Here is a 16,841-nt window from a genome sequence, read left to right as displayed (position 1 = left end):
TAGCTTCAGGCTTATTAGATATCCGGGCTTAGTAGGTTAGCTATGTGTTGTTGCCTTGGCTGAGTGACTGCATACTTGAGTTTGGTCTGTGTACTGGCTTCTTGGCATATGTTGAGGATGTTTTGCTGGGCATCTTGGGAATACTTGAAGCCAACGATGCTCTAAGGGTTGCAGACAGCAACCTGCTCTGGTGCTGTGTTGACCAACGAACTGGTTTCACTTTTGTCAGTCCTTAAAGAAGAATGATTTGCGCTTGGACTGCCATTAATTGCAGACATACCTGGAGGTCCAGGAAAGATGTAGCTGTCTGACTTAGTTTATAGACACGATGGATACAACAGCACATTCTTTCTCCATTAATTTTTGCAGTGCTTTGATCTGTGCCTTGGGGGTATATGGCTTTGGCCTCACTGCTCTTTTGTTGTTGTTTTAACTTGAAAATGATTTCTTATTTCTTGAACAGAAATCAACTGTAGGTATTTTAAAAGGCATTTCCGTCTTGTAATCACTTTTTTTCTATGTAGAAGTAGCATAGGTCTACCTTGACTTACTTCTCAGACCCTAGATTTTTCTTAAAGTATTAAAGGAAGAAAGCGATTGCAGGAAAAATTCTAAGAAACACTGTAATACAGCTGTTAACTGAATTCAGGATTGAAGAAGGGAAAAAAAAAAGCACTAAGCATTGTGTTCTTCAACTGGAAAAGTGGAATTCACTTACCATGGGCTGCTTCTAGGTATCATTTCTGTTAGATGAAGAGAGATGTGCATTTTGGTGAGTTGAGTCGTGTACAAGGGGTACATGTAGGTAGTGCCCAGGGCTATGCATCGCTCATTGAATTAAATACAAGCTTTCAAAGTAGTTTTGGTAGGTCGTTGCGTATTTTTGATACAACATTAGGGAGGGGAAGTGTAGATGTTTTCATATTCAAGTGTGTCTTCTGGTAAATGCTTTTTCAAGGAATTTCAGTGGATTCATGAATGTCTCTAGAATCAGATTTAACAGCTTGGTCTTTCTGCTGTTCAAAATTGTGGGTGGAAGCTCATCTGTTTACTAATATGTCATGCTGTTGTCTTGCGTGTGCTGTATTATGTTAAGTATCTTGTAGGAGATGTTCATGGGAGTCCGCTCTATAAATTGAATCTCTTCACTGCCATAAAAGGTTACATACTTCTTACGGTTTTGGTAGGAAGAAAACTTAGATTGGAAGAATTACAAAAAAAAAATGTAGCTGAGCTATTATTTGGCCATCATAAATGAGGCATCCTTCACATCATCCTTCTGATGCAACAGGATTTTCTTGCAGAGATGTCTCTTCCTGACAGCGTTGTGCTGAGAAGGGGGTATTTCATATTCCAACAGCAGAATATTTGTGAGGCACCTGTTCTGCTGAAACAGTTTTTGTTTTTTGTTTTTTTTTTAATAAATTGTGGAACAGAACTTCTTAACAGTTTTCAGTGATTGCATCAGACTTGCCTTTTATGTTGCTTGTTTTTCTTGTTATTACCTGGCACTATCTGAAGGTTCAAAGGGATGATTTAGTTACCAACTGTTTGTCGTCACTGGGTCATATTGTCATCAGTTTTGGTCATTTCAGTTCACCATTGCGCTCCATCCCTATACACAGGAGACTGTTTTCAGTACAGTGGAAACAGATAACTTCAAAGGAGAATTTTGGCCTAACTGTGTGCAGCAAAACTGGGGAGGATGTCCTCAGAATAAATATTTTAGCTTAGAATGTTGCCTGTAAATTGTCAGTAAGTTTACCAACGTGTGCCTAACACCATGCATTTGTAATTTGACTATAGCTCTCTGAAGTATTTGTTTCACGCTTAAACTGAGCACTATATAAGTGATGAAGGGGCACAAAATTGGATTTTGTGAGAATAATTAGGAGTGAACTCCACCTCCGAGTAAACATCCTCAAGCAAGAGAAGTGCTCCTGTCGGTTTAAGCGTCAAATATTAAGTAGGGCATACGAGTGGTGACTAGCTATGTAGGATCATTGCTACGGTCTGCTTCCTACACTGGAGAAGCAGAATGTAAATTGTCTACTGTGATTTCGCTTCCATCAGTAAAGTGCAGCCATACGTAAAGCTTCCCACTGGGTTTGGAGTGCGGTAAGTAAAGTGAACCTCTGATACCCCTGCTCGCACGCCTGCGGCAGGCATAGCGGGTCAGCTGGGGTTTAACCCAGCTGGAGAGCGAGTTGGTCTTGTAGATTCTTCTTGTTCCAGGTAGCATGAACCAGGAGATTAAGAACGCTGCAAGATGGCATAATGTTCCCTGTTTCTGTTCTTGTCAGTTTATTCCCTTCTGTCTTTTACAGTGTTACAGAGTTTGAAGATGCACTGTAGAATATTCTGCTGTCTTGAAATGGTAGTTGTAAGAGTTATATGTCAAATTAACATTCATCTCAACTATAACAGTGATTAAGTACCTATTCACTGCAAGCAATTTCAAGCAAACAGCCTGCAGTTACAGCTGTCCGGCACTGTGGATCATGGAAACTGAGCTTTGAGTGAAGGCCTCCAGATTAGTAGGCGGTTTGTTTGAACTAAATTATTGAGTATAAATATCAGTAACCAGAAACAAATCTTGTGAATGATGAAATTCTCCACTAACTGATGATGGACTTTGGACTGATTAGTCTTAATTGTTAGGTAAATATACAAGTCCTGTTTAATTGGGTACTTAAAATCATTTATGCTTTAAAATCAATTATGCTTCAAACTTTGATATTCAGGGCAAGCAGCATTTGAGGTTTTTTTTTGTTTGTTTTTTTTACTGCAACTATTTAAAAGAAATAATTCTGGACATTGGAGTCAAAAAGCAAATGACTTATTTTTTTCATTTTTTTTTCTTGCCGTTGATTGTTTAGTCCTCTAGTTCCCTGTAAGCACATCAAATGCCCTGAACCTAAAATAATTTCCAGCATATCCCTCAAAAGTATTGTACCTGGACGATCTTACAGGCGGCTAGTGGACCTGTGGTGCAGCACTTTTATTTATGGTCTTAAGATACAGTGATGCTTGCCTTAGGGGCTGTAAGCTTTCTCTTCATTGGATTTTGCATATGTTTTGCGCTTTGGGTGAACGTCAGTGAAAGCATTGGGAATCAGAAATCAAGAGCAAAGGAAAGAATCTAATAATTGGAAAGGAGCAGTAGAGGAGGTAACTTTTCAACATCTCTTTGCAGTGGAGATTAAATGCTGGAAAATGTATGTATGTATATATACACACACTGCATAGAATTATTATCGGATGTAATTGGCTTTCTTTAATGTGTTCTTAGAAAATGAATAAAAAATAATGCGTGTAATAAGTGTCAGCTTTCAATTAAATGTGCCGTAATCAATTTTTCATTCTTTAATGAAAGAACAAGCACATGCCGGTATCTGATCTGCTGATGTTAGCAGTGTTCAGGTCTTGACAATTAAGTAAGCTCTGGCAGTCGATGACGAACTTCTAAAATTGCGTAATACTTGCTTTGCCTACTAGAAGGGAGCTAGATGGCGCCATTGGCCTGTCTTTTGCCTCCACAAATCTGGGTTCAAAAGGTGCGTTTCAGGTAAAGAGAACTCATGCTGCCCTCAGAGGTCTTCTCTTGAGGAGGTGGAAGTGGCAGGGAGGCTGCACGTGAAGGTGGGCAGCGTCCCGTAGCTGGGTGCTGCTTTCTGCTGGTTTGTTTTAGTTATGGCATCGGTTGTAGAAGTGATGGTGACTCACTAGTGCTGCAACACACATGGAGTATGTGGAGAGGTTGCCGCGTGATCACTTCCCTCTTGGGGTAAGGAAACAGTATACGGACTTCATAGCAAATACGAAGTGTGTGTTTGTTTGCTTCCTTTTAGAAGCAATGGTGCTGTGCGTGTACGTGCGTGAGACTTCAGAGTGGGGAAGAAGGTTCAGAGTGAGCACAGGAGAAGGGTAGTGCCACTGACACAGTGCCATCCTCATGCAGAAAGAGGTAGATCGGGCAGAGAAGAAGAGTCATGTTCTGCCTCCCTTTCCATCTCACTTTGTTCTGAGGCCCTGAGCATCACTTTTATGCAGCTTTTTTCATTAGTGAAGGAGCCCAGCACGTGATATGTTGTGTGCTCTCAGTTCTTGGTGAGATTGCGGATTGTTAATCCTGGTTTTATGGAATAGAACTTTGAGATCTGGGAGCTCTTGAAAACTGGCTAATAGCTAAGAAAAATTCTTCCATGCAAGTTGCACAACTGAGGTTTATGGTAATGCTCATTTGTTGATCACCGAGATGGGTGGAGAAGTATCCCAATTCTGATTACAGCTGCTGGAGTCAGGCATGTAAATATTTATGCAGCTTGATTTTAGAGGCTCTGGCTGGGGCTTCTGTCTGTAGCGTTGCAGGTTATGTAAAACTCTTGAACCTCCTTGCTCAGTTTGACGTGTACGCACTCTGCTGTTACTTGGAGATACTGTCCCTTCACTTACTTCTCGTAACTATGGCAGAGGCATGTAGTAACAGTTTATGACCATGTGGTGTCTTCCTGCGTTTCAGCCGTTGTGTAACGTGCAGAGATGTTTATTGGGCAAAGTACAGTTATACAATGTAGTGAGCCCAACCAGGTTATAAAAATCCTCCGTCAGGATGCCTGCATCCTTTCAGGCTGTGGCTTGCAACTTGAACTGTTGCACTGAGCACAGACTGGAAGAAACACCGTGGAGGAGTTGGCCGAGACAGTCTCTAGAAGTCAGTACGGGTTTCTGGAGGTAAGGGCTTCTCTGAATCCAAATGTTAATGGGGATGATTACAGGAATTCAGCTGCTGTAGTGTAGGAATTATTATATAAGAAAACTTAAACCTGATATACTCAAGTTTTGAATAGCTTAGTTTTCAATATACCCAGGATTTGGAGACTTAATTTTTCACTTAAAAATATCAGCATCACTGTAAAGAGAGATTCAGAAGTGTTTACCCTCTTTTCTGTTTGCCTGTAAACTTGGTCTTCCTTTGAATTTAAAATGGGAGGAAATTATACAACGTTTATGTAGTTTAAAAAAAAAAAGGTTTTAAGAATGCTCGACCCCAGATGTACAGCATCTTGGTCAGTTTTTGAAAGTGTCTTGAATTCCAATCTTTTTTTAATAAGTTATGTTAAATGGAAGAGAAAAGCTTAATTATTTCAAGTTATGCCTAGCAGAACAACTATATATCTGTGTGTGTGTGTATTGTGTAAAGTGTGTAATCACTTACTGGTTTTATGATGCTTGCTGGACTTGAATTGCTTTCTTCCAGCAAGGAGTATCTGTTTCAAAAGTAGACTTAAGAAAGTCAAAATCTTTGGAAAGGAGCTTCATAGTCAGAGTTGAAAAACTTGGCACATTACCCAGGTTTGCTTAATAAATGGAATTTTTCCTAGATGAGTCTCTAACTTCACCTTTGTTTTAATGTGATGAAGGTCTTGGAGAAAAGGAGCTTTCATCAAAGAGCCAAGTAGAAGTACAAAGAAAGCTGAGAAAAGATCCAGTGTGTGCTCAGGTTGCTTTCCGAGTGCTGTGAAGGAGCTTAATGAACTGTGTATTAACATCCATAATAACATGGAAGTTTCTGAATTCTTAGATTATTAATGCTTCACAGGGGGACTCTAAGGACTGTATGCTATTGTAAATCAAATTAATGCCTACTGTAACCAGGGATGGATGTGTACTTTGCTGAAGGTAAGACTACGAAGTAGTAATGTTTCATAAAGGACAGTGATACGGTATTTCATTTTTATTTATCTTGTCATTGCTATCTAGAGAACATTGCAGGTGTCATTTGATATCAGTCATATAGTGTCAAGCTGTAAAACCATCTGTCAGATCTTGCTTACATCTTTGAAATGTATTCTTACAGTTTCTTCCAGATACCCCTTTCCTGCTCATTCATTAGGATATTCGTCAGGACGCAGATCATTGTACATGTTGAGTGCATCTCCTATGGTACACAGAATATTGGCAAAACTGTTGCCTATTGGAACAATAAAAAGAGAGAAAAATGGTGTGAAAAATAAGCAAGGAGCAGCTTGACAAATAATGTTTTTGACCAAACTTGCACATTAATGTTGACCAATACCTCTTGGAAATATTTGTATTTAAGATATTTTTGTTTAGATTCATAGCCAAATTATCTCTTTTTAATAATTTGAGTAACCAAGCGTGTAGTTCTTGAAAGCTGTGAGCTTCTTTGTTAAATATCTCATTCAGTTGGATTTAAGTCCTTTCAGCAAGCTCATTCACATAGGAAGTTAATGAGATTTACCTAATGTGCTTTAAATCAACAGAAGGTTTGAGCTGGGCATAACTTTCCTGCATGGCTTTGTGTAGACATGCTATAATAATGTTGGTCAGTGGTTAAGACATACTATTCTGGATGGCAGTCAAAATACCAACTACTTAAAAATTCATTAGTGCCTACAAAGAAAGAATACGTTGGTGCTTTGAAGACGTACTTTGAAGTGAGAAACGAACTCAGGACTGAAACTCCTTAAAAGTGCCTGTCAAATCTTGTTTTTTAAAATCTAAATGTTAGAAAGTTGGGGCATGTTTAGCGGTGCTTGGTCCACTTCTACTGCAGGTAAAGAGAAATGATGTGTTTTGGTGATGTGTGGCATTAGGAATCTGAAGTATGGTTGTATGAGTGTGGATGTAGCTCCTCTTGAGCAGAGGGGGAAAATCTTACCTGTACTGTTTAAGGACATTGCAGCATTTTAGTGCTATTTCATTTAATGGGAAGGAGCTCTGGGCACAAGTGGCGTGTGGTAGAGACAAATCACAAGTACTTTTCAGACCAAAGAGGCTCTGTTTCAAAAGAGCCTGAGGAAATCTCTACTTAAGACTAAACCAGGAAGATAGTTTTTACATGCAGCAACGGAAGATTAAGGACGGGTGCTATGCAACTTTTTCCGCATCTGTAAGATGGTCAAAATCCCTTGCAAGGCTGAAGAAATGCCCTTGGGGCACACCTACATATCTGGAATGGTTTGTAGGGTAAGGATCTTGCAGGCGCTGTATCGCAGCACCAATCTCAAGATGAAATTGGGATGGCCAGTGCTGAGGCAGTTGTGGTTGTGGGTCTGCTGAGAGGACTTGGATTGCTTAACGTCAAGTGATTGCTGGGCTTTATTAGCTGCACCGATGAGATATTTGTTGATGAGTCCTTTGAAAATGGGAGGACTTTTTGCTCTGTAGAAAAACATCAAGCAACTTTTTGGTTGGAGATGCAAAGTTGCTACTCTTCTGATTGCTTATAATTTGGTCATTAATTTTAATCTCCTTGATAAATTTATCCCCTTGATAAAGCACAGCCCCATTTTAACAACTTCTAGAAATGATACCTCAGGCTTACTGTATTTCTGCTGCTGAACAGCACGTGCGGATGGCAGTGGCAAGCAGGCTGGAAAATAAAGGGGTGAATCTCATTCTGAGGATCTCCCGCTGTTAAAAATAGCATAACTCAAGACTTGTGAAAGTGAGGGTGTGTGTAGATGCCCATCACTGTGGCTCCCATCTAATACATGGAAGACCAGGTGTGTCTAATTACAAGAAGTCTTTTTATGATACTTTAATGGCAGAAACTCAGTACAGAAATCTTGTGTGCTTGGTGTAACCAAAGCCAAGAGCAATCCGGAGAAAGCTGCTGTTCCATAATTAACTGGGAATCGCCTTGCTTTTGTGGTCAATTGTGTGTCTGGCCAGGGGTGGCAATAACCTTAAAGTAAGCTTGCCTAATTGGAATTTGTGTAAGTTCCTCGGTTGTCTGCTTTGCCGGTCTTGAAAGCACAGAAGCACTCCTGTACCAAACTGATTAGGGAAACAGTGTTTCAGTGAAGGAGTTCCTTTCAAAACATCCCTGATCTCTTGGCGTGCATCCTGCTGTCTTCCACAGCAACCTGCAGCTCCCTGGATGCTCCGGTGCTGCTCCCAGCTGCGTGGCTGCCTGTCCCCCTCTGCGGGGTCACTTGGAGAGCGCCAGCTGGCAGAAAACCAGCGGCATCTCTGTCCTGCAGCACACCCTTTGTCTTCAATACATCCTCGTCCTCGGTGACGTAGAGTAGTATTAGCTACTTGGCCTAATAGCTCAGACCAGGTATATTCTAACAATAAAATATCCCGAGGTGCAGGTTGCAGGTTCCTCTCCACATTTCTGTCGTGTGTCTATTGCCAAAATTATAATCTCAGACATAAGAGGATGTCTTGACTTATATTTAGACACAATGTGTGTTTTAGGGATGCCACACGCCTGAGACTGGAGATGGTGGAACTTAAATCCTGCCAAAGTTCAGGTTACTTGCCTTAAGTGTTTTGAATGTATTTTAAAATTAGGTGAAGCTAAGCTTGGCTGATGTAAGGTTGGACAGCTTCTGGCAGAGCATCATCTATGCTTGCAGAAGAAAGTTGAGTCTGACAGCTAATTATAAATAATAAATTGAAGTTTGTAATTAAGCTGTCACCTTAATTTGATTCTAATCTCCTTACTGTATGTGATAGACTGAGCTCTCTTGGCTCTTCAGTCATCTGTAGAAACCAAAAAGATCCTGGGTTGGATCTCACGTTTCTCCTTCCTCCGGGCGGCATGACATGTGCTTGCCAGGTGGTGTACCTACATCCAGTGCTCCTGGGAGCTTTTCCATCAGTATGCTTGAAAGAATGTGCTGTTTCAACGCCAGCTTCTTTTATAACCACGCCTGTTGTGCTTCCTTTACGAATATTTCCCTTGCACAGCGGTGTAGGGACACCAAATGTAGGTCAGTCCTTGATTTTCCACAATAGAGATCGAGAGAAAAGGACCACAGTTGCTGCTTAACTTGCTAAGTCTGCTTGTGACTTGTGTTATGCTAAGGAGTAGGAGGGATGCACTGACCTTTCAGATTACATAGTGTGCTCCTTTTAACTCTTTCACCAGCTGGTTTGCTTGTCTCTTAGACCTCTCCCAGCAGAACATTGTGTTTGAGGGACAGCAATACAGCAAGCCACAAATACAAGCTAACCAATTCCCATTTCTCTTGGTCTCTACATTTCTCATAGTCTCTACAGACAGTTCTGCTGCTTTGCCAGGGAGTTAAACATTTGTGATTGTACAACAGTTTCTGGCTGCAGCTGTGGCTTCAGGGGACCTGGTACCAGTTCTAAAATGCTTCTGCCCCATCAGGCAAAGCACAAAATGAGTTTTGTGTTCAAACTTTGTGCTTACTGCTAGTGTTCCTCTGCTCTGCTTTGTGCTGGGTCAGCTTTCTCCTGCCCTCTCAAGGCAGCCACGTGAATCAATATGGGAAGTCTAAACTATTTTGGCTAGCATCTATCTGTGGTGAGCACGGCTCAGTTGCTAAAAAGTTGAGGTCCAGTTGAAATTTGGAAAGACCATCGTGGTTTTAGGAAATTTCTGTTTTGAATTTAGTAAATAAGGAAAATACATAAAGCTTGTTTCCTCTTAAGCTTCTGGGGAAAAAAAAAAACATCATGCTAACGCTTTGGAAAAATGGTAATTTTCAGCATTGTAAGTCATTGTGACAGTCATGGGGGAACTTCAGGTCCGAGCTGAGTTTTTTGCAGAGGGTTAACCTCTAGGTCTGCTTGTTGCAAATATCGGGAGATGAGCATTACAGTATTGGCAGTGTAGCACATTAAAGACCCTCAGACATAACACTGTAGAGAGCAATGCCATTAAAGCAAACTTTAATTTTTTGGGTACTTCGTAGTCATTAGTGGGTATTCTCAGATGATTAGGAAAAACGTAGAGAACAAGTTTAGTGTGATTCAGCCAAAGACTAGGTCAAGTAATACCGCATTTAAAGAAAGCGATACAGGTAAGGGAGAAGACGTGTTTGTATAGTTGCATACTCCTTTTAAGGGGTTCTTGGTCCATTTTTCCTTTCCATGTTAATAAGCTCTTTATGTATGTGTCTATCTTCTGTAATGTCCAAGTTACCGAATGTAGTAAGAGATGGACTTTCAAATTGTCTTTTTAGACAGGCATGTATGCAGTTCAGTAGCTTGTGAGGTAGGAACTTCTCTTACACCGTGTCTTGGTATGTGGGCAAATTTCTTTGTTGGAAAACCTTTGTTTCCTTCAGTGGATGGACATTTTTATTTGTGGCAGTGATTCCAGAATGACATGCAGGGAGAACTGCAAGAACAAAAAGATAAATAGAAGATAAATGTGTTGAATTATGGTCTTCCATTGAACATCTCCATCTCTTACGGTTCTTAAAACTTTCTCCTTCCCTGAATGTTGAAAAGCTCCGTAACTCCTTTTAAACAGACTAGGAGCTTCCATGGTAAAATCAAAAATGTAGCATTAGCAGTCACGAAAATACAAAGCTTAAGGACTACTGTCCTGTGTCCAACCAGACACTCCTGTAGCTGTGTCTTGCTAGTGTTGGAACCAAACCTTGAAAAAGATTTGTGTAGGAGAAGAGAGAATTGTGTGGAAGATGCAGCGTGACCGTTGCCCAGTTCCTGCCAGGCAGCCAGCTGGGCTTTCCTCTTGTGAACTTGTATCGGGACTATCCCCTGAGCAGGCTGTTTGTCTAGATACCAATCTTATCTAAAGCACTGTGAACCCCTGTCAGCTTCTGGACTTCCCGAGTTAATCATGTATGAGTATTGAAGATAGTCATGTATAGGAAAAAAAATGTGTTAATCAGTGTCCCGGTGGAAGTTTCACTTCTAGCCTTCGCATTTGGTCCCAGGTGGCAGGTAACTTGCTGTTATGTGTGCGCTTGGCTGATGGCAAATGCGTTTTATCTCCTGTTGTGTGACTTTTTGGCTTCTGATCAGTTGGATTTGTTATGGAGGGCTATAAAATGTCTGAGTCACCTTGTTTAGCTGTGGTCAGTTGGTGGGATAAGAGCTGTGATAAAGGAGATTGGTATCTTTCAGATGACCTGAATGGCTGCTGCCTGAAGATTCGTATTTCGATTTGATACTTCTGATTGCAAAATAAAAGTATTCTGAAGATCCGTAGTTATCATTTCTGCCAGTAAGTGCAAGTTTAATTGCTGGGTAGAAGCCAGTATAGTTCATAGATTTGTTCTCCTCCTTTTCCTTGGACAGCCCCCCAACCTACTTATGTGTAGTGTTTTTGTGTGTGCACGTGTGTAGGTGTACACACTTGTGTGTATATAAATGCACGCTCTTGCCAGGGAAATAGCAGACAAGGCTATTTTTGTCTGTTAATTTGGAGTAGCTTGTTTGCCATCATCTGGGAACCCTCATCCAAACAGTACCTTTCTAGCTATTGTGTTTCAGCTCTAAATTAATACAAGGCACAGCTTATTTGTGCGATCTGCTGATGTAATTCTCAAGAACGATTCCCAAGGAAGTATTGCATGTTCTTGGAGAAGATATCAGTCTTACTGTTTTGCAATGCTAAATAAAATAAGATTATATGGTCTTTTCTTTTGCATCAATGGAGGTGCTATTTAATGCTAATTAAGAAGCTTATCGTGCTGGAATACCTTACACCAGATCTCTTAAAAGGCAGGTATCCTGCTGGTCTGACTCTAACAGTAGTACTTTATTGGCATGGCTGCGTTTGTTAGAGAGGTGTAATTCTGTCCGTTCCCTTCCCCTTTCCAAATCTGAGATGATAAAAGCTGCCAGAGTAAATTAAGCCTGTCTCCATCACTGATTTTCTTGGAGAACAAATTGTGCCTACGCTGAAAGAAAAAGACAGATTCCTTTCTTTTCTTTTATTCACACTTTTTTGTGCCTCTACAGTCAAAGCAAACGCAAACCCTCAAAATAACAAACACCTGCCTGCACCAGTCTTTAACTGGTTGAGCTCCTGGTTAATTCCTGAGCTGGTTAACTCCTCCTCTCTAACCTGGTCGTGTCACCTCTCAGACCTGCATGCAACAGGCAGTTTTGGGACTAGTATTCCCATAAATATTTGAGGAGGAATCATCGGTTATCTGTGTACAAACTGAGAAACAAACTTATGCACAGGTGCTGTTCATGTCCAGAGATATGCATTTTTGAAGTAGAAGCATTTTTGAATAGAAGCATGCGGTTATTGTAAAAATGGAAAGGCCCTTTATAAAAAGTCAAGATGGTATTTGAAATTGTCCTGTCCTTTAGTCTAAAGTGCAAGTGAGAAATAATTAGTCGTGCTATCTTACTATTTACTTTAAGAAACAAATCTGAATTAAACCCTTACTTGAAGGCAGTACTTCCCATTTCATTTTGATTTAATTAGGAATGCCTTTAAGGGCATTTCAGTGCCCAACGAGTATTTCTTATGTATTTATATTTTATGTCTTGAAAAGTTGCATCACTTTGAAAGATTATCTCTTTCACCTCAAGTAACCAGAATTTTCTAGCAAATGGGCAATTAACAACTGTTAAGAGATTTTAAAATATTAGTACTTTATAATTTTTCAGGCAGTCCTAATTTGCCTGGCCTTTCTCAAGTTTAATTATTATTGCAATTACAGCAGATATTTGAGCTGCTGGCATTTTCCTGAGCAATATTTTGGACAAGAGGTTTAAGAAAAAAAAAAAAAAAGCTAAACCGTACTTTTGGGCTTTCTTATATATAACATAACTGAGATTTTTGAATGTCCGTTAGCAGTATTTCCACCTCCTGCAGTTAGGTTGGAAATGTCACTTTGAAGTAATGCCAGTGTGCAGTGAGGTTTTGTCGCTTGAATGCATTACTGTTTCTGCAGAAAATTTCACTTGTTATAATTTTGAAGATCATTTTTCAGGTTCTATCATGTACTTTCATCTGTAGCTTGGCTTGTTTCATCCACAGCTGCCTGCAACTGCACTTTCATTTTTAAAGCTCGGTAACCACAGGTTGCAAGATTTGGTTTACTGCAGAATTTTTTGATGCTGTCCTGCAGGAAGTTTAAGCTCAAATCTCTTAATTTGTGCTTGTTTGTCTTGGAAAAGGCAAAAGAGTGTGGATGGCCAAGGACTGGCCCTTTTAGGGCCCTTTTAGGTCCCTTTTAGGATCAAACATGGGAAAACTATACTGTGTGGTAACCCATCTGGTAAAACAAGAGAGAACCACTAAGATGTATGTATGATCTTTCCTGTTCCTGTGCCAAAACAGTAGTAATACCAATTAAAATGCAGTTTTGTCCAGAAGCAGTTGTTTCAGTATTAGCAGGCAGATAACTTTGAAAGTCCTTGAGAAACTGGGATTATTTGGGGTAAAGGTGTAGAGCAGAAGGGGCTGCTTCTGCCTGTCTGAAATAGGCTGTGCTTCACTGCCTTCTAGTCTTAGCTTCCCGGATGTTTTGTATTTAATAATATGTTATCCTAAAAGGAAGGATTTAGATATTCAGAGGCAAAGTCATGATTTGGCCTACAAGTTTAAATTCTTTGAAGAAGCATGAGTATTGTTTGCAGATATACAATAGCAAGCTGTTTGGCGTCTCAATAGAGCTGAATTACAGGCTCACTTTGTTCCCAAAAACTTCTGTGGAAGTAACAATGAAATAGAAACAAAACCAGCATTTAAGTATGCTATTAATAATTGAAGACCACGAGAAGAATGAGAAAATGATCACAATATTCCCATCCTGAAAGAATTTTAAATGCTCTCAGCCTTATTTTTATGTGATACCTGCTCATTATCAAATCAAGAAAAGGAATGCTAAGTACTCATGAGTCGTGGCTGTGAGAGGGGAAGCAAGTCTGAAGGGCATATGTGTTTGTACGTGTAACTTGGATAATCAAGGAAAAAAATAATTGTCCTTTTCATTCTAGGTGCTAACAGTACTTAAAGAAAGCAACCTTTCCAGCTGGATTGTTGAGGACTTTTGTGATTCCCAGAGGTGCTGCTGTTTAAATAAGGAATTGTCCTGTTAGCACTTGGCTTTTCAACCCAGAAGCATTCTCTTGGGTACTGTATGCAAGTCCCTGACATTCTGGAAACGATGGGAATTGGTAAGAATACCACTTCAAAGTCGGTGGAGGCGGGAGGCTCAACAGAAGGCAAATATGAGGATGAATCTAAACATCCCACCTTTTTCACCCTGCCTGTAAGTAGCGCATTCAAGAACTGCATACTCAAGCTCAGTGTGAATCAGTGAACAATGCTTTGTTCTTAAAATGTCATACAAAACCTTTATCTCCTTCAGTTGTTAGTAAAACCTCTTTTGCCACTTATTACTGTTTATGTATACACATGGCCAGTTATGTTGTCTATAGCTATTTCCTGTGTGTGCTCCAAAGCAGTGCTGTTCACAGGACGTGGGATTCCCCGTGGGATTCGTGATTAGAACAATTGGTGGTCATACTGCAGAATGCACCAGCCCCCAAGAGAAGTATGCTGTGTTCCTTGAGTAAGAGTAGCAGGCAGCAGCTACAGTTGTTTAACTTACTCAGATTTTCAGTTATATCATTTTATGTCTAGGCTTCAAAGAGCTTTGTGTGAAGCTGTTAGAGAAATGATTGCTTGTCGTGCACGTTACCTTTTCTAACAACATGTCAAAGGTAGCTGTTAAGGACAAGGAGGGTAAAATGGCTGACATCAAATTGCAGAGAAAATGTTTATTTTAGAACCGTTTTGTTTTGCTTTGCTTTGTTTTTAAGGTTGTCATTAATGGTGGAGCAACATCCAGTGGTGATCAGGATACAGAAGACACAGAGTTGATGGCCATCTATACTACAGAAAATGGCATAGCAGAAAAGGTATGTAGTTGTGTCCTATGCAAGAGCTCACTCTTGCTTTTTTGGTGCTATTATTTGTTCACTCTAGTTTTACTTAGCTGGGAGATGTTCTTCCTCTGATTGAACGTGCTGACTTGCAGATTCAGATCAAGTTTGGGGGAGTTCTGTCCTCATGACTCATCAGGTCTGTAGTTTTTGTTGCCGAAGTCGGTGAATGACTCAGCAAATCTTAGTAGAAACAGTTTATTCACTGTGACCTGCCGCCTAAATTCATAGTATGCAATTTTTGCATTTCTGCACTTATATTGGCCCTTTTGCGTGATTTCCCTGCTAAGATCGTTTTCCCTTGTTCTTCAGTTTTTAATTTTTCCTGTATTTAGTCAAGTAAACTGGGAAGTGTTGAATACCTTTGAAAGTGGGGTCTTTCCCACTCTTCCCCAGTCTCTTCTAAGCTCCAGCCTCATAAACCTAACTTTCTAACCTTCTCCCAAGTAGGGAGCTGCTTATTATTTTGTGACAGCTTTTGAGTGAAGGTCAGGTCATTCATAAAGGCCCTCGGATGTTTTCCTTAGGACAACAACGGTTTTCTCTTTCCTATTTGGGAGGATCTGGTCAATGCCTGAAAGGAACCCAGTTTGGTTGTGATTTTTTTTTCAGCTTTTTTTTTTTTTCTCAATTGCATCATTCGTCAATTCTGTTTAATAATAACCTTGTAAATAGAGATGATGGAAAGTTCAGGTGATTCATGCTAAAGTAAAGGAAGAGTATTATAGGAAACATGAAAAGCAACTTTTCTGAAATGTTTATTATCTAAGTGGCTCTGTAGTTAGGCATTATCCCAGAAAATCCTCAATGTGACAAAATTTTTCAAATACTCTAATTGAAGCAAGGAGCCAAAAAAAAAACCCTCTTGGTTCCAGGTAAGAGCATCATGACGCTTGTTTCTCTGAGGCTGTAACTTCTGCTAGGACACGAATGTTCTCGTGTAGTGGAGTTAGTTTTCTAACTTGGATGTCAAAATTCACTTCTGAATTTCAAATTTAAAATGTACACCAAGAGGGTAATTATGGCAGATGTCTTGTAGAAGAATTTTAGAAGAATGTTATGAATGCTGGAGTGTGCATTGGATATGGTTTGTCTTTCTTACAGATGATCTGTATGTAGAAATTTGTCTCAAATACACCTCTACTAACATCTTGATCATGCTGATATTTTAATGGACGCATTTTGGCAACTGTTGACATGCGTATGTCTGTGATGGCTGACTTGGAGCATGCTCAGACTAGCGAGTAAAGAGGCAAAGCCTCAAGCAAAAATCGTTGGGATGAAATTGTGCAACTAAGATTATTGATCACTAGACATGAAAACATGTCTTCATGGCCTGTTTATTGCATGTGTGTATTTTTCTCCCTTCCACTTGATCCCTGTGAATCAGGACTGTACACGATAGATGATAATTTGCCTTAAAGAGACAGTGAGCTTTTACACAATTAAATCTGTTTGAGTTAAGTCTTTGCTGTGGCTTACAGTGAAGGGGAGGAGCTGTGGCATTTAGCAGTCTCATGTATTAAGATGGTATCTGAGGCTAGTGTTTCTGGTAATCTAGCCAAACTGCCTGTTTTTCACTTAAAATAAGTGTGTGCATGAAGCGTGATTACTCTTCTCTTTCCATTCCTCTGAAGAGATTATTCACCAAAAAAGTCAAATGGAAGACGTTGAATAAATATCCTTTGACAAAGAGAACTGAAGTGTACTTAATTGCTGGAGGATACCCAGTGCTTACATTCTCTTAATATTTGTTAGCAGAAACAACTATTAGCCCACATGAAAAATAACTATTGCTGCATTCCTATAAAGTAAACAACAGTATGTTGCTTGTTGCTTAACTAAATTAATTTGAACATATTGTCAGTTCTTATTTAAGGTATTTCTCTAAAGGCCTCTCTTCTTGTTCTTACAGTTCATCAGCTTTTTCTTGGTCCTTTCCAATAATACTTCATAACAGAGTCTTCATGTCTTCATCTTGCATGGTTGCTGGTGTTTGTTTTCCTGATTTTTTTTTTCCTGTGTTACTGCCCAACATTTGTGCTCCACCTTTATGTCTCTTTTTTTTCCTGTGCATACCTACTCTGTGTTTTTTTTAATTTTTGTGTTTTCCCACCTGTGGCCAATTAAAAACAAAAAAATGAATTAGTCTCTGATCCATATCTCGT

General features: G+C 39.8%; 1 protein-coding gene across 4 annotated transcripts in view; it reads left to right on the top strand.

The window, feature by feature from the left end:
• The window catches only part of SLC23A2 (solute carrier family 23 member 2), a 58,198-nt gene that overhangs the window by 9,834 nt on the left and 31,523 nt on the right, over window positions 1–16,841 (top strand). For 3 of the 4 annotated variants that reach the window (XM_040538324.1, XM_040538326.1, XM_040538327.1), the window contains 2 exons: window positions 13,723–13,997; window positions 14,551–14,649. In XM_040538324.1, coding sequence (XP_040394258.1) covers window positions 13,866–13,997; window positions 14,551–14,649 — 231 coding nt within the window. In that variant the 5' untranslated portion in view covers window positions 13,723–13,865. Of the gene's footprint in view, window positions 1–4,565; window positions 4,735–13,722; window positions 13,998–14,550; window positions 14,650–16,841 lie in introns of those variants that run through there. The other variant, XM_040538325.1, reaches the window with a different exon arrangement.

This window comes from Cygnus olor, chromosome 27 (assembly GCF_009769625.2).
Source record: "Cygnus olor isolate bCygOlo1 chromosome 27, bCygOlo1.pri.v2, whole genome shotgun sequence".
Taxonomy (NCBI): Eukaryota; Metazoa; Chordata; class Aves; order Anseriformes; family Anatidae; genus Cygnus; species Cygnus olor.
The sequence above is the reverse complement of the archived record's forward strand: the minus strand, read 5'-3'. Positions and strand labels throughout refer to the sequence as shown.